This window comes from Alligator mississippiensis, chromosome 7, assembly GCF_030867095.1.
Source record: "Alligator mississippiensis isolate rAllMis1 chromosome 7, rAllMis1, whole genome shotgun sequence".
NCBI classification, from domain to species: Eukaryota; Metazoa; Chordata; order Crocodylia; family Alligatoridae; genus Alligator; species Alligator mississippiensis.
The window spans coordinates 53,628,592-53,646,845 of record NC_081830.1 but is presented as its reverse complement, the minus strand read 5'-3'; the positions used below and the strand labels follow the sequence as shown (position 1 = coordinate 53,646,845).

At 40.0% G+C, this 18,254-nt stretch overlaps 1 protein-coding gene across 1 annotated transcript in view; it reads left to right on the top strand.

Moving 5' to 3' along the window:
• COL4A4 (collagen type IV alpha 4 chain) overlaps positions 1 to 18,254 on the top strand; it is a 132,661-nt gene that overhangs the window by 28,058 nt on the left and 86,349 nt on the right. Inside the window, exons 5-14 of the mRNA XM_059731860.1 lie at positions 6,103 to 6,237; positions 7,523 to 7,567; positions 8,414 to 8,530; positions 11,232 to 11,300; positions 12,020 to 12,055; positions 12,212 to 12,274; positions 12,808 to 12,843; positions 13,033 to 13,074; positions 14,598 to 14,678; positions 17,065 to 17,118. Of these exons, the coding sequence (XP_059587843.1) occupies positions 6,103 to 6,237; positions 7,523 to 7,567; positions 8,414 to 8,530; positions 11,232 to 11,300; positions 12,020 to 12,055; positions 12,212 to 12,274; positions 12,808 to 12,843; positions 13,033 to 13,074; positions 14,598 to 14,678; positions 17,065 to 17,118 (678 nt within the window). The remainder of the gene's footprint in view (positions 1 to 6,102; positions 6,238 to 7,522; positions 7,568 to 8,413; positions 8,531 to 11,231; positions 11,301 to 12,019; positions 12,056 to 12,211; positions 12,275 to 12,807; positions 12,844 to 13,032; positions 13,075 to 14,597; positions 14,679 to 17,064; positions 17,119 to 18,254) is intronic.

The following is an 18,254-nucleotide window of genomic DNA, read 5'->3' as shown; positions in this document are numbered from 1 at the left end:
TTTGAGCAAGAAGTCAAGAAAAAATATACGCAGCTGAAAAAGCAGAAGAAATGTGCATAGGAAGAATGTAATTTGCCACAACCTATTGAAATTGCTGGGTTATGTTGTATGGCTCCCGTTTTGCAGGAGGTCAGACTAGATGATCATAATCCCTTCTGTCCTTCAAGTCTGAGTGAGAATTTGGCAAGGACACCAAAGCTACCACCTTCCTCTTGCTTAAGTATTATTGGATTGATCCTGTTCTCTGAATAATAATAGGCTCAACGTATGGACAGGGTTATTCCTATCTTTACCGCATATGCTAGATGTAACAAACCACCAGGCATTGACTATTTGACTGTAGGGATGTGGAAGAAATTTTTGCTTCCCTTTTTTGTAGTGAGAGAGTTCTGTACTAATCAGCAACTGATAGAGCTTTGGGCCTCCTCTTTGATTCAGAATCTGCTTTTGAACCTCATTTTAACTGGAAATACCAAGCACCATCTTTGGAATGTTGCCTGTCTTAGGAATCACTTGACTATGCAATTGCTGAACCACGGATCTGTGCTCTGCTATGCTTAGCTAGACCTAAATCACCCCAACCAGTGGCTGTACAACTTCTTCTTGAACACTTCCAGTGATGGAGAGACTACAACTTCCCTAGGCAATCTATTCCACTGCCTCAGTGCTCTAACAGTGGAGAAGGTTTTCTGGATATCTAATCTAAACTTATTTTGCTGCAACTTCAAGCCATTGTCCATGTTCTCCTCTATGCAGCAAGAGAGAAAGGGTGCTTACATTCTTTCTGGCAACCCTTCAGTTATTTGAAGACTGCTATCATGTCCTCTCAAGCACCTCCCCACAAGCTAAAAGTGCCAAGGTCCTTCAGACTGTCTTCATATGACTTGCCTGCCAAGCCTGTGATCATCTTAGAGAACATCCAAAAGTGGGCAACAAATTTCTTCACATCCTTTTTAAAATGTGGAACTCAGAACTGCATATACTACTCCAGATGAGGCCTAACTAGTGCCAAGTAGAGAGGCATGTTGCCTCCCATATCCTGCACCTAATGTTTCTATTGATGCATCTCAAAACTGCATTCACCTTTTGTACAACTGTATCACAATAGCTGAAGGGATTGTTTACCCATAATTTTTCCTGTAACTCACAGGGGTGGGTTAAGACTTAATTAGCAAAATAACTCATTGTGCATCAAAGTAAAGAAATGTGAAAATACTATTTATTCCTGAAGTAATGTGAAATTATCTCATCTCTAAATGGTGAGACAGTTCAAGCCAATATCCTATTCCCCATATTTAGCAGAAAAATTATGGGTTCAAGCCTGGTGCAGGCATGGATATTTTGGGGTATGTGTTTAATTAAATGAACCTCGTGGTCAGGTCTAAGTATGTTGTGCTTGAAAGTTTCTATAAAATCTTTCCCAATCATACAGTTGGTTAATGAAAGATATCACCCCCACAAAATATGCTGGACCATCATGGCTACCATACTCCAACACTACTAAGTAAATGGGAGCCACTTACAGTTCAAATAAATGATTGCATTCATACAGAATCAGTTTACATACACATATCTAGACCAGATAAAATTTATTTGAATTCCACCATTTTTTGGAGTTACTTTTCTATTGAAAATAACAGATATCTATCTATCTTCCTTTTAATTTATGATTTTTAAAAAATATTTAATCCATTATAATAAATCAGGTGTGGGCAATTATTTGGGCCCATGGGCCACATAGGGAGTTTTGGTGAGCTCTCCTGGGCCAGGCTAGGCCAGGTCATTACCCACTCCCCCACTGCACAATAGCTCACTAAAACTCCCAGGGTACTCAGCCAGGAGGCTAAGATGGGGCTGGAGATAGGCGGCGAGCAGCATCTAGGAGTGGGACAGGTGGACAGGGCCAGGACTGGGATCATGGGGCAGTGACAGCAGGGGGACAGGGCCCAGGGCAGAGCTGTGATCTGCTTCCAGCATACCCTTGTGATGGGCTGAGGTTCTGTGGCCAGGGGCATACGGGGAATGGATTGTGGCTCTGCCCCAGGTCCTGGCCCCATACTGTCACTGCCCAGCAATCCCTGGGGTGTCCAGGGAAACTGGTCAGGGCCCGCATGGGCAGGACACTGGGCCACATGGATGGGATGGGACCATGAGTGAGAAGTGTGGGGTTGAGGCCCAGGACAGAGCTCTCATCTGTTCCCTGCTTGCCCCTGCCTGCAAAACCCATGCCTGTCACAGGGGTGTGCAGGCAGTGGATTGTGGCTGTGCTCCAACCATGACCTTATGTTGTCACTGCCCCAAGATCCTGCTCCATGATCCTGACCTTGCCCACCTGTCTTGCTCCCAAACACTGCTCCCTGCCTGCCTGTGGCCTCATTCCAGCCACCCAGCTGCATGCCCTGCCTATGTGGGGTTTGGCCCCAGCAGTGGGTCCAGGGCAAATGGGCTGCGGTGCCTGGGCAGCAGGGCTGGGTTCAATGGCAGTGGCAGCGAGAAGGAGCTGCTTCCACCAAAGCTGCAGGGGAAGCAAGTCTGGCTGCCATGCCGTCCCAACCTGCTGTTTGCCTTGTAGCACTGGGACTGGCTGCATGCACCATGGCCTGGGTTGCCCCCGATGCTTGGGCTGGGTAGGACCCAGGGGCCTACTGTGGGCCAGACAAAATCCCTCAGTGGGCCGTATCCACCCTGTGGGCTGTGTTTGACCCATCCCTGCAATAAATGAGCGCAGAAATTAATGTGAATAAAGACTGAATTTCAAAATTCTTTACTGCCCTCAAGTGGTCTTCCTTGAACCATTCTCTCAAAATGACTGGGTTCAAACATTCTCCCCAGTAGTTGATAATTAACTCAGGGATTAAAAAAAAGAAAAAACCTTAGAAGGAGAAGACAAAAAACTCCAGAGAAAAATAAGGATAACAGAATCCTAAAGAGCTAAAAATATTGATGGCTTTGGGGTAGGGAAGTGAAATATAGTCACTGGGCCGTTTCCCCTTTTGGATATATATATGTAGTCGAGAGGCCTATATAAAGGTGAGATGTATATATATATCTCACCTTCATCCTAATTTGGAAAGGTGTATACAGTTGATCTGTCTGGTACTGCTAGACATTGACATGAATTTCAGAGCTATTTACAAATAAATGGCATTGCTAAAAACTCTTCAATCCCTAGGGAAATGCTAGTACATTTTATTAAAATTGACATTTTCTGGAACTGTATCATGATAACCATCCTGATTTTATTGCAAATTAGAAACATCTTATTGATACGTTAAACTCTGAGAGAACGTGTGCAGAATATATAAACTAGAAAAAATCATAATAGTACAACGATGTCTGTGAAAGAAAGCAAGAAGGAACCACTAAGGCCTACTAATTTTTGTAATGTCTCTCTGGCTAGGGACAGACATTCAAAAAGCCTGAACCTGAATTGATTCAATCTTTGCAGGTTAGTCTAACCTGGCTAGGCTAAATCAGTTTTATAACTGGACAGACATCCTGGAAATGCAGGCACATGCCTGCAGTGGTTCAGGCTAGAAACTGGGGGGCACTAGAGTAGCCCTCCCTTCCCTTGCATAGAACTGAGCTGATGGGAGTGGGGCATGGCCAGGCCCCAGTAAGTTGCTCTGATTAACTCAGCTGGGAACTGATAACAGTGTTTATCACCCCTAATTCAGTATTTATCACCCCATTAAGAAAACAACAGAGGGACATTACTAGCTACCTGTTGATTCTACCTGTTGATTCAGCACAGACTGTCACCAGCATGTAGTCTGGTAGCTAATACACAGACACCTCTCCACAAGGAAGAGAGGATGGGGGAATTCCTACTTAGCAGGGAGTGGTGAGGGGGAGTAGGGGAACAGCCCACACTCTGTGGAGCTGCAGCCAGGGACCAGAGGAAAGGGGCCAGCCCTGCTGTGGAGCAGAGAGTGACACCCAGCGCAGAGAGCATGCCGGGATGCTAGGGGAGTCTGATTCATCTTAAACCAGCAAGGGGTCTGGGACAGACATTGCATAAATCAGTTTGAGTCAAATCAGTTAAGTCTGATACTACATTCAACCAGGTTTATCTCAAACCAGTTTCAGCCATTTTCAAACTGGTTTATGTGATTGGAACATCTGTTCTGTTACAGGTTTAAACCAGTTTCTGATTACTTAAATTGGTTTATGTGTAATATCTGTCCCTACCTTTGACTGTGCTCATCACTCCTGTGGGACCTAAAACATGGTGCTCACTTGATTCTAAACCATTCAGAAAATAGAATAAAACAAGTATAACCCTCAATGCTTATCATTTTTGCCAGCATCTCATAGAAGATATTGGAGACCTGGTAAAGGTACAAGTAACAGGTATGCCATTTTAAATTAAACTCTTTTCTCATGGAGGAGGAATGCAGAGGACAAGTTTTCAGTCTTTACAGCAAGCTCTTTTGAACCATGAAAAGGCCAAAAAGTTTAATATTACTTTCACAAATGGAAAAAAAACAAACAAGTCATTTTTCTAAGCTCAGCAATGCAGTGTAGCTTCTGACTTGTTAGCAGCTCTCCTGATTTTTTGACTGACCTGGCAGTGAGCAGCAGACATCCCAGAAAGAGAAATGTTGGGAGCAAGTTACATTTGGATTGGATTTAAAAAAAGTCTTTCAATCTTTATTACAGTGATTAGTCATTATTGTGATACTGGCTAGATCTGCTTCAGAGGAACAATATAAATCTTATGTTAAACCTTTGATCATTTTTTTTTTTGTTTGGCAATGTCATACCTGGTACAGTTTTAACTCCTAAATGACTCATAGCAAAAAGTGAAAAAACTTGTTCTTCAGTACTGCTTCTAGCCCTCCCCTGGTGGCCTACACACTAGGGTAGACTGCCTAAGCTATGGTCTTTCTAGGGTGTGATGTGTAGATTTACACTTGTTCTCCCCAGGTTGCAGAGCAGAGTGGAGGGTGTTTAGTATTTCCCATGCTTCTGGGCTTTACTGGTTGCCACATGGGGCTGGGAAGGAATTTTTTCCCTTCTTGTTGCTACAGGTGTCATAAGGTTTTGGGGGTTCTTTTACACCTTCTTCCAAAGCATTCAGTGTTGACTACAGCCAAGGTTCTGTATTTTGACTGAAGTGTGCAGACGACTAGGGATCCTGCCCATTTCCTCAGGGTCAGACTGATTGTCACATTTGGAGTCAGGAAGAAATTTTACCCCATGGTCAGATTGGTATAGATTGTGGGTATTTTTGCCTTCTCTTGTAGTGGGGGGCATTGCCCTCTTCCGTGGATATCTCAAGTACATTTTAAAAGTCCATGTAGAAGCAGGATACTGACCAACATATCCTCTTGTTTTACCTGTGGCATCTCGGGGTGCTATACCTTGTAAATTTGGGATAGGCTTCATCGTAGTTTTACTAATAGGTTAGACAAGGATCTGTATGGCATGGTTTGGAAGAGGGTGATCCTGCCTCAGGCATGGGGTTGGACTATACAATTCTATGATTCTGTATTTTCAGGTTTTTTACTTTGTGCATTTGTCGGCAATTCATATATTTCTCCTGTTTCTCCTGTATAGTCAGGCAGTTTCTACCTTGCTGTAAAGAACCTTAGAAACATCAACAGAAGATTAAAAAAGAACAGATGACCCCCTTTATGGGATATTTTTAGGAAAATCCCAACTATTCCATTTACATTTACATGGTTTGCAGAAAATAGACTTCTTATTTATAGAAATTATAAAACTGTTCAAATGTGTCTAGTGGGATAAGAGTCTAATATCAGGTTATAAGTCTCATGCCCCATTAATACTTGTACACTTTTATATCTTTTATCTACCTCTACAGACATTCAAAAACTACAAAAAGCAACCAATGTTCTAGTGCATATCACAGTAATTGAAACACAAATAGGGCTTAGTCTTTGAAGTAAAGTCACTATCAAATCATTTTTCAGAGTCACTGAGATGTATAGAGAGTATATGATATCCCTAAACTTCCATTTTATACATAATACAAATTTGTTTGCCCCAGCATCTTCTATAACTCTGGGAGGAGGTTTACTGTGTTTATTTAGGCATTGTACTACATCCAAATAACATCTTTTGGTTTCATTTCAGGGTCGACCTGGTGAATTAGGGTCTCAGGGTCCAATTGGGCCTTTGGGGCTTACAGGACCAGTTGGTTTGCCAGGAGAAAAGGGACAGAGAGGTGAGAATGGGCTGCTTGGGCCAGCTGGAGAAAAAGGTGATAAGGTAAGAAATACTCTAGGGAGCTCATTTTCAATATATACAATATGTTGCAAAGTACCACCAAACTAGAATGATAAAAACCATTACTAAATGTTTAAGTTATATAACCAATTCATGTCACCTCTCAAGCAAAATTTCCATCCAAGTCAGTTGTAGTTTTGCCTGAAATGTAGTTCTAGGTTATTAAATTAATGCTGTTGGGGGGGGGGAAGAAAATCTTCTTTACTGTTAGGATGGGAAGGCAGTGAACAGGCTGCCCAGGGAAGTTGTAGAATCTGCTTTACTGGGGCTTTTACAAAAAAAAAAATGTGGGGGTAGGCACTGGGCAGGGCTGCTTTAGAAGTAGCATTCTGGCATTTGTGCAAGGGGTTGGGCTAGATGACCTTTGAGGTCCCTTCAAACCCTATGTTTCGGTGAAAGAGATTGGGTCTCTGATGCGTCCCACGTAACTTTTATTAACACTGACAAGAGTTAAGGTTCTGTGGGGATAATACTGTACAAGAGATGTAACTCTATCATAATTGGTTATGGTAAGTGATACCATCATAAACACCACCTTTTGTCAGTAAGTCATTTTTCAAAGTCCTTCAGTCCTTGGTCTTGACTCTTGACATTTTTGTCTGGCTTTAATTGATTAAATTCTGTTGGCTTTATTGGAGCTTTATATGATTGAGCCCAATATAAGATCTGAATTTCGCTACTTGTGGTATATAGAGCCTGAACCTGTTCCTTCTAGAATTGCTGGAAGTCTTTGACTTCATGGGGAGCAGACACAGACTTATGATATGAAATGGAGTATTATATAGCCAAATTCCTCTTCTATACAATTTCATAAGCCTCAATGAGTTAATCTGGTCCTACAAATTTGATATTGTCCTCCAGTACCATCTAAGGCATGCATGGCTATTGGCAATAGTTCTTTCAGATATATTTGCCAAACAAGCTCATGTTGAATTTGCCCACATTTTATCAGATGTTTACCTTGCTGTGTGGAGGTGTTAGGCCCTCACTACACTTTACATCTATCCCATGATTAAGTTGTTAATTAGGGTATACGTGGACAGGGTGCTATAGGTGCACCCAATTTAAGTCATGGCAGAAGGTGTAATTGTTGGGATCAGGGATCAGATCCCATCGTGCCATTAAATGAGCATGTGCCAGGGACCTTAGAGTCATGTTTCACATGTGGCAACTTACAACATCAGTTTGCAATATCACAACCTTATGATGTTCACTGCTTTTAAGAGTTAAGGACTTTAACAGGTTTTTTTTGATGCCCCATTTTTAGGGCCCCACAGGAGTCCCAGGCTTTCCTGGTTTAGATGGCCTGCCTGTAAGTTTACTTTTGCTGTATACAGATTACAATTAATCTAAAACCAATATTTTAACAGAATGCTTTACTAAACTTGATATAATACATTTCCTATCTATTGTTATTGCATCCTCCAAATAATCACTTATTTGGTAAACCTGTAAAGAACAAGATGAACTATTATGACATTTATTATGGATAATAGTACTCCATACATATTTAAGACTACACATTTTTCAAATCATAATACAAACAAGATAATTAGAAATCACAGCACCTCTCTGAGATAAGTACATACTATTATGTCTATTTTACAGAAAAGAGATAAAAGCAGAGCAGATAAGTGAGACCTGCACAAATACAAGCAGCAAGCAGGGGTAAAAAGCAGAAGTTCCTGTTTCCAGGCTTTGTATATTTGTCTCAATGTATTTTGAAACTAGCAAAAGGGATCCTGAATTACTTTATCCTTTCTGCTGAAAAAAAAATATCGGTCCTTGTTCTGCATGTCAGATAAAAATTCCACCAAAATAAGTCAGAGTTTTGCTAGAATAAGGACTGCAGAATTGCATCCTTCAGAATTAAGGTGCAGCTAGTCACAGCTTTGTGCACAAATGGTCTTACGTAAATGCCAGGGTTTCTACTATGAAACTGGTGAAAAGACATGGCATGTACTTGGGCCCGATTGTATATTTGTTGCTGTATGCAGGAAAAATCACAGTGGGCCATTTTCCTAGTGTAAGGAATATAGAATTGAAGCTTAAATGTGTGGTCCTCTGCCGCAATCTGGGATTACCAGTCTGTATTGTGTGAAAAACTGTACTTTAATAATAAGGTAAAGTACTTGCATATAAATTAAACTCTCTTTAGGGGTTACTTGGAGTTGGAGGACATAGGGGCAAACCTGGCTTGGATGGTTCCAATGGTTCAAGAGGAGATCCAGGATTTCCAGGGGGGAAAGGATATATTGGACCTAGAGGCCCACCTGTAAGTTATAATATTTTATTAATTGTGCATTTATACTTTCTCCTCTGCCAACACATTTTTAAATTAGAGGCATTGGTCTGTGGCACTGGATTTAGGGTCTGTTACCATACCACATCTTGTGTTATTGTTAATGAACTTGATTGTGCGCTGGGCAATCTGTGCCTTTCAAGGCCAGGTCTTGGTAGAGTATGAAATTAAGGTTGTTATTCCTTAATGTGTGTTTATCCACAATACAAGTAGCCAAATTCTGCCCTCATTCACATGGCGTACATCTTGAATAACCATACTCATGAAATTACTCCAGAGTTACAGTGATATTATCAAGAGGAGAGTTTGTTCAAAACCACTACACAATTTGTCAGCGTTTGGAATCTTGAACTGTAATAGTTGGAGTGATATCAGGAGGGTACGGTATGAAGTGGAAGTTTCAACGGGCCTAGATTCTGTTAGCTTTAAAATGAAGTTTTTAGTAGTTGATCACAGGCATTATAAAATTAAGACACTCTGTGGTACAACAACTACCCAGCATTAGGGACTGGAGTTGTGTCCACTCATTATGCAGAGCAGGGTGCCTGCCACAGAAACACTCCCATGAATGCCCTGTGCACCTAGTAGTCAGCCACAGTCTGGTTGAGTGGCATTATTATTTTTAAATTTAAATATTTAAGATTACCACTCAGATTTTAGCTTTTCTGTCTTAAAGAAGAAAGTATATTAACATTATTCACATATTGAGGTTTCTGAATGAAGATCAAATCTCAACACTAGCTGCTTATGTGATGTAAACTGGGATAGCTTCAGTGACTCCACTGGAAAGATGCAGGATTACACCACCTGTGAATCTGGCCCACAACTGACCTTCTGCAGGACCAAGTTTTCACTTGGAATGATCAGTAACTTGTTAAGTGTTTTAAGAGCTGTCCTAACACTTTCAAAATGAAATTATATATGAAATGAAACAATAGAAATTCTGGATCTTGTGCTATATTTTGACACACATCTGAAGCAAAAATATTTACTGAATCAGGCCTTAGAGGAAAACAAACAATATTCAAAGAATAAGGCAAAGTGATAAAACATGATCAAAACACATCCATGAAGAAATCCTGTATTTATGCTTGCACAATTGCTTTAAGCTGCAATATGCCATCAATGCAGTTGATAAAAAAAGTAATAGATTGAACTACAGCTCCTTTATACTTTCGTGACTTCTCTTCAGCCTGGGAAATCATTCACTATACTGTGGCTCACAAAATAGAGTTTCACGTGTAAGAAGTCGGTGGATAACACACACACAAAACCAAACCCAAGATTTGACATAAATTATAACCTATATATCGCTGTCTCAATGAACAAAGGGATTAACAAATCTATTACTTGCAGTCCATAAAAGAACTTAAATAACAGAGAAGCTTGGATTCAGACTAAAACACCAATATTCATGAATTTGGTTTTCCAAGGAAACAAAATGGAGTCTCCACAAATAATTATCTCCTTGTGTACAATGTCACTCCCGGGTCTGTGTAGAGATTGGCTCACCTGTTTACAGATTGATTTGCTGCATCAAATACTGTTCTGATTACCTAGTACCAGTATCACAATGGACTGTTAATGTCTTTATGTTACTTTCTGTTTACAAATTTTTCCTGTATCATTTAGTGTATATACTATATACATATGTATATAACTTATTTTAGATACATTCTTCATGCTTCAGTTTTATATTATTTAGGGCCCTGCTATTAATTCAAATTAAAGCTGGATAGAAACCAGCTACAGAGTTGTTACACATTTTCAAGCACTAACTTTATAACTAGTTGGCTCTTTGTATAGCTAGATAGTTATTTTTATTGTCTGATAATTGCTTTGCATATGTGGTCTGTCTACCTGTATTGAGAGACTGACCAGCTAATTGAGCAATGTATGTAACATGTAGCAGGGAGCATATTATACTATTGGGATTTTTATATAATATTTAATAGTAGCTATATTTCTATTACCTAGTGTTATAATATATATTACCCTTGCTTGAGAAATTTAGAAGGAACAAAATTCATTTAATAAGAACATATCTTCTTGTAAAAAGAAATCAAATATGAAATTTGTCAAGAGACATGGCTGCAGCAAAGGCAGCTAGATACAGGTTTCATTGAGACTTCTAGTGCAGCCTCTCTTTGACCTGTTATCTACATCCTGTCTGCTGCAGCTCCCTCTAGCTATAGCCAGCTGTTCAGTTTATTGCAGCATTTTAGTGATAAGTACTTTTCCCATTCAGTTGCTTAAGCTGTGAAGGATCAGTGTAAGACTACAATGCTGGGGTTCACTGAGTACAGTTACTGGGTATTTGAGTTCCATGTATTCTGTGGACACAGATATGTTGGCTCCTTTAAAGTTCATAACAAAACTCTCATGGACTTTATCTGGGATAGGATTCCACCCAGGGTGTTTTTTGATTTCTCACAAGGAAAAAGTAAAGAATAAGTACCACAGCATATATCTGTTTCTGTGGTTTGTAACCAGTGTACCAATCAAAATTAAATATGGTTGGGATATGCAGAGAGCATTGATGTAATCAAACCTAAGAAATTAATCAGTGAAATTCTACTGTATCAGTAAACAGACCATATTATATGATATATTGTTATATCCTACTCCAGAACATAATCTCATTTTTTATTTTAATTTTTGATGAATTATTCAGGGCTATCCTGGACAAAAAGGAGAAAAAGGAATGTCTGTTTATGTTTCACATTTCAGGAGGGGTGATCCAGTAAGTATATTATTGTGGAAATAATTGTAACATGAAAGAAGACATGTATAGTGATTAAAATTGTTCTAATCACTCCTCGTTGTTTTGAAAAGCACATTATACTGGGTCTCTTTTTTAATAAAGAATGTAAATGAAAATATAGATAGATGGCAGGGTACAGATTAAGATTTTAAAGCCATAGAAGTCAGGAAGTTCCCACAGCTATAAGATGTTGGGGGTCAAAGTTAATATTAAATATTAAATTCACATTTAACAACAAATTGAAAATTCTACAAATTTGGGGGGGCTGCTTTGTTTAATATTGAACCTGAAAATATATGATCAACTTATATGCAGGTTTAATATATCAATCAGAGAATTACTGTAATTTTTTGTTTCCAGTTGTACTTACAAGATCTTTGGGTGCACACATATCTGAAGTCATCTGTTTTAGGGTTTTTTTTCCCTTAAAACACTAAAAATTAGAAAATATTAGAAAATCAATTTTGCCTATTGTCTGGAAGTTTCTTATACCACCCATGTATCAGTCTATATTTGGAAGTTTATCTCAGTGCTAAATTTATTTTTTCAGTCAAAACCTTAACAGTATTGAAATTACTTTTCTATTCAGTGAAATCATCTATTGATCATAAAACAAGGATATAGCAAGTAGTTTTGAAAAACAAATACAAGAAAGCAAAAGTGTGATCCTTTACTTACCAAAATGGTTGCAATTACAGGGAGACAGAGGTGATCCAGGAGCCGCTGGTGTACCTGTAAGTACCTTCTACCACTTAAAGATATATTTTTCGGTTTGGGGTTTTTTTTATTTGATTTGGTTTTGGTTTGGTTTGCCAGGTAAGTTTGTTTTGGGGAAAAGTCAAGATATAGGGGGTTTCACAAACACATTCACCTTTTGCTCTTTTTCTCAGGGATCTAGGGGTGGAAGGGGAGCAGTGGGCCCACGTGGATATCATGGCCAGCCAGGCTTGCAGGTAAGAGTGACAGTTATGCAGCATTGTATTTTGAAGATATATATAAGCTACTGTCCATTTATCTAGAAGCTCACCCAGATGTATATTCAAGTCTAGCCATTTCTTATGAGGAAATTCATTAAAAGTGCTAGATTCTGCCTACTGCTTACATAAACCTGCAGAGTAGGAATGAGGGCAAAACTTGTGTGCATGCGAGTCATGTCATGGCAGAATTCCAGCTCAGGGCCACAGAGGAACGCTGCCAATGTTCTCTCCCTACTCCCCTCCCTCGGATTCACATGAGACCCTGGGGGAAGGCAGGGAAGTGGTGGAGCCAGAGCTCATTTTACTAATTGACCAGTACAGCTTACCTGGGAAGAGAAGGCTGAGGAAATAGGACCCCAAGGGAGGTGAGCCAGCAGGAACATGCCCTAAGTGTATGCTGGGAAAAATCCTGCTTCCAGGTGTTATCCCTAGGAAGGGGCAACTTTGGAACATTTTCCAAGCTTGGGCTTCAAATCAAAATATTAACTTTTCTAACTCTTTCTTTAAAGGGCGCTCCAGGCCACCCTGGTTTGCCAGGTGAACAGGTGGGCATTTTTTCATAGAGTTTGTACAGTCTCAATGAAATTTATATTTATGCTAAACTTTAAAATGTTGTTTATGATTATTTCTGTTAGCAGAGTTTTCAAAAAAATGTCTTTTAATTGAGTTATTATGCATGCATTTTCCTGGTTGTCTTGACTTTGCATGCATATTTTTGCTTTTTTTTCTATCAGGGAAATCCAGGCATTGGAGTTGATGGACAGAAAGGGGAATTGGTGAGCAAACAAATAATGGCATGAAGAGTGGCTTCACTGTAGGACTAACTATAGACTTTTATTAGCTAAGTAGAATCCAGCATAATTCAGATCTTATCAAAAGATAAAACCTCAGGGAGTTTTTACTTTTAGTGCCTTTCAAAAAACCAGTTGCTTTAACTACTATTGCTTTCTCTAAGAAAGCAGTTATCTACACCTGGGCTAGCCTAATACTAGTACCTGTTTACTGATTGCATGTTGAACACTTTGATGTATGCAAGCTTAAGGACGTGTCACCCGTATATTAGACCTATATTAGGTCTAATAAATAACGTGTTCCTATCATCATGGTGTTTCAGATACTAACCACACTTGAGGCCCACAACCCTCATGGACCATAGTGTGTGGCCTCATGCTGCCACTGAAGGGAAAATAACATCACATCCTGTATTACTACCTTTAACATGGAATGGATTCTCTATGATAAACTGGGCACAGGAATTAGATGTATTTATGGGTTAGGGGTTTTTTTTAAATATTGAACATTTGATGTGGAACTTTTACTAGGGCTAATTGGTACTGTCATTCAGTAGTGCTAATTAGCCTATGTTGAACAACTACAGATTTAGCAGACAGCCTATGCAGAGCAGTGCTGCATGCTTGATGGCACTCCTGCAAGTCATGGGGGACTTGACTCCTCAGGCTATGTTCATACCTTACTTCCCTACTTCTCAGAGCCTTCCTTTTTTTTAGATACACCTTCATTTCTGGAGCTAAATGAAGTGGGCAGCTTGGAAATAAAGAGGGATTTTCCTTAGGTCAAACAAGAAGTGCAGCTCTGCTGAGCAGAATTGTTTGTCCTGAAAGAAGACAATGAGTGAGCAAAAAGAAGCCCTGAAGGCCTGTTCTTCCCTGAGTCAGACAACATGTGCATTTGGTACAAGTCTCCTAAGGGCTGAAGAACAGTCCCTTAAGAAATAAAAATCTTGCTCTCCACCATCTGTGTTTCCATACTCCTACCAGCCAGTTGATTCACCTGCATTGGTACATGAGCTCCATTGCACCCAACTCAGACCTGCTGTTCTGGGTTTAATGGCACTTTGTATCCATGTAGCAGTCAATCCCAAGACCACAGCCCTAGAAAAGACTTCTCACTTAAGCAAAAGAACTATGTCAACAAATGGGAGCAGGACCCAGGCTTACAGGGCTTTCTTTTGTTTACTTACATTATTTAAGCACAAGATTATTTTCATGAGTGGCAGGGAAAAAAGAAAAGAAAGGGGTAGAAATATCTCCTTATCTTTCCTTCAGCTGTTCTGTAATATTGAGTAGATATAAAGAGATTTATCTTCCTTCTATCAAAAGTTTGCGAATATATGGACAGGCCTCATTGCAAAGTCCCGTTTACCTACAAATAGGAGTAGAAGGCATTTGTTCAATGAGTGTAAAAATATGTTAGTGCTGTAAATATAAATAGGTATCCCAGCTTCTTACTGAGTTGGCTTGGTGAACAGGATGTCTGGTTGTTTCTCTGACTTCTGTAGGGTGATGTTGGATCTCCTGGACCTCCAGGACAGCCACTGTTAGTTGGCCCTCCAGGTGCCATGCTGATGAAAGGAGAAAAGGTGTGTAAATTAAAATCCACTTGTTTGTAGGATTATATTCAGAATATCAGTTCACTGCAAACACTATCCTATTACAAAGTTTCGATATGGATTGCATAATAAAATAAGTACATTTGCTTTATGGTGTGATATCCTAACATCATCAATAGAAATCCTGTTATCTAGCACCCTAGCTTCAGGCAGACAGGAGCCAGGTCAGATTCTGCTGTAGTGCATTTCTCCCATCTGTGTGGGACTGTCCTATTTGCCCTTCTTCTTACCCTTCACTATTAAAGGGCTCTTTTTTATTTACCTGTGTTCTTTAACAAGGTTATTCCCACTTCTGTATTCTGTACTTCACCACTGAAAAATTACAGTCCTGTTTGAAATCTGGGTTGAGTTTGTACTCATTATCATAAACTTGTTAAAAGACTGAGCCGTCTCAAACAAGGCATCATCTGTAACACTGACTCTTTCCTAACAATTCACAGTAGTCCATTTAGAACTTCTGTATTTAGCCTGTTATCCTTTTTGGGAGATATTGGTTTTCTTCAACAAGCCTCAAACTCAGCTGAAGTTATGTTGAAATATCAGCCACCTGGCTCACTGAATTACATATGGAAATATATGTGGTCCTAGCATCAGTTTTTGAATATGAAATCATCTTCTTAATTACAATAATTCTTCCATGACAGATCTGCTATAACCATAACTGTAGTCAAAATGGATAGAGTAAACCTAGTAACAGGGTCGTGGACTGTTTTCTGCTGTAAATCCTAAGGCATTTAAAATATGGTGCTCTATAAAGCAATTGTAAAAATGACATTGTGGAGTCCTGTATTACATTCTCAGCAATTCTCAGGCTCACTCAATATACAAATGAAAAGATAAATCTAACTGCCTGTTCTGCAGACTCCATGTGGGTGAGCTCTGATACAGACTGATTCTTTGCGCCAAATTCATCCATGGTTGCATATATTCATAGATTGTAGTCTCAGAAGGGACCACAATGGATCATCGTGTCCGACCCCCTGCCCCTGACAGAAAAGAGGACCGAGGTCAGATGACCCCAGCCAGGTGACTATCTAGCCTCCTCTTGAAGACCTCCAAGCTAGGTGATAGCACCACCTCTCTTGCAAGCCCATTCCAGATCCTGGCCACCCTTACTGTGAAAAATTTCTTCCTAATATCTAACCTAAATCCACTCTCAACTAGTTTACACCCGTTATTCCTAGTCAGTCCCTGGGGTGCCTTAGTAAACAGCGCTTCCCCTATTCTCCGTTGACCTCCCCTTATAAATTTATAGGTGGCCACAAGATCTCCCTTCAGCCGTCTCTTGTGAAGGCTGAAGAGATTCAGCTCTCTCAACCTCCCCCCATAGGGTCTATCACGAAGGCCACTAATCATGCGAGTGGCCCTCCTCTGGACCCTCTCCAGATTCTCCGCATCCCTCCTGAAGTGCGGCACTCAAAACTGGACACAGTACTCCAACTGCGGCCTGACCAGTGCCGCATAGAGAGGGAGCATCACCTCCTTTGATCTATTAGTCATGCACCTGCTAATGCACGACAAGGTGCGATTGGCCTTGTTGATGGCCTCATTACACTGCCGGCTCATGTTCATCTTGGAGTCAGTTATGACTCCAAGATCCCTCTCTGCCTCCTAGCTGCTGAGAAGGACACTCCCCAACCTATAGGTATGCTGAGGGTTCCTCCTTCCCAGGTGGAGTATCATACATTTATCTTTATTAAATTGCATCCTATTTCTCTCTGCCCATTGATCCAACCTGTCCAGGTCAGCCTGAATCTGCTCCCTGCCTTCCGGTGTACTAACTTTGCCCCATAACTTGGTATCATCAGCAAACTTGGAGGGGGTGCTCTCCACACCCTCGTCCAAATTGCTGATGAAGATATTGAATAATATCTAAATTGCATCTTATTTTATTGATTGATTCTATTTATATGCCACCCTTCCCAGCAAAGATTCTGGGGAACTCATTGAGGGTTGCAGTTAGTTCTTAGGATTTTATCCTACAAACATTTAGGCATACATATTGTATTTAAATCAGTAGGACTACTGGTGTGTATTTGCAGGTTCAAGGCTTTAGTTAACAGTTCTTTTGACTATGTGAGAGAAGGCGTAGGACTCATGTTATTAACCAATTGCTTTGTTGGTTCTGCAATATTAATTGGAATAAAGGGAAATATAGCAATTTTGTCACTAACCTAAGCTTCTGTGACAAGACACACACATGGAGAAATCCTAATGAGTAAGAAGGTGCTGTTCTTACATTGGTTTTACTCAGAATAATATGTCAAAGAGTTATAATAAGGCTATTATTATTATACACTATGTCAAAGTATGTTTTTCACACTAAAATGAACAGCTTCTCCATATTTATATTTAGGGTCAAAAGGGAATGACTGGAGTGATAGGACCTAATGGATTGCGGGGACCAAAAGTAAGTATGAAAGAAAGCATGTATTTTAGCATACTTTGTTCCATTTTCTGTATGATGCTGTCAGAGTTCTCTTAGCTTTTTTGTTACTGAAAAAAAAACTTTACAAGGAGAGAATGACTTGCAAAATAATATAGTATTTTAACCATGGAATTTAAATACCACCTAAATGAAAATGGAAATTCTCATGAATCCTCTGGAAAATCTCTCTTGTAAAATTCCTTTTATAACTGACTGTCAGATGCTATCCCTCATGAAAAGTTCAATCTTATTTCCTTTAAAAAGGTGGCATTTTGGTGAGTAGTAGTAGTCAGCAGCAACCTTTGATCTTTCTGGATCGTGGGGTATGCACGAGAGGTCACCAGAACCTTCAACGCATACACCTAGGCAGTTGTATTGGAAGTGGATGCTGCTCAGACCTTCCATCCCCACCTGTAGACCATTGAGACAGTATCCAAAGGCCAGACTGAGTCCAGACATTCAGTGCCTGAATGGCTGTAGTTATATACACATCTGGGAATCTAATTCAGTCTACCACTGAACCACAACTGTAGGCTTCTAATGAGTAGGGCTGTGAAAAGAAAAAAAAAAAGGAATCAGACGTTCAGGCAGTCCATTACCAAGCAAGGGAGTAGACAGGACAGCATGCTCCAGGTTTGTCTCTCTAAGCTCTTGCACACAACCTGTGGCTCCTCCAGCAGTTGTTCTGCCTTCAGAAGAGTTCCATGCTTCTGTGCAGTAACAGCCAGGAGGGGAGTTGGCATCACTAATTCCATCTAGGTTTTCTAAAAATTACTCCACAGGCAGATGGCTATTGGATCGCCTGGATGGAGAGGTAGTAAGGCTCTTTTGTGGGGAAAAGAAGGGTTTCAGAGTAAGGGAATATAGTGAAAAAGAGTTTGTGTATGTGTTTGTTGCTTGTTATCCTTCCTTGTAAACAGGAGCATAACTAATCCTCCTCTCTTTCCTGTTTGTTTATAGTGAATACATGTTATAAAAAAGAATTTTAATGTCAAAATATTAATTAGAACTAGACAGAACCCCTTTGAAGGCACAATAAAAAAAAATTGAGAAAGTAAGTAGAGAGTAAGAGCAGTTAAATCTGTCCATGGATAAATCAGGCTAAGTAGACCTTGGGC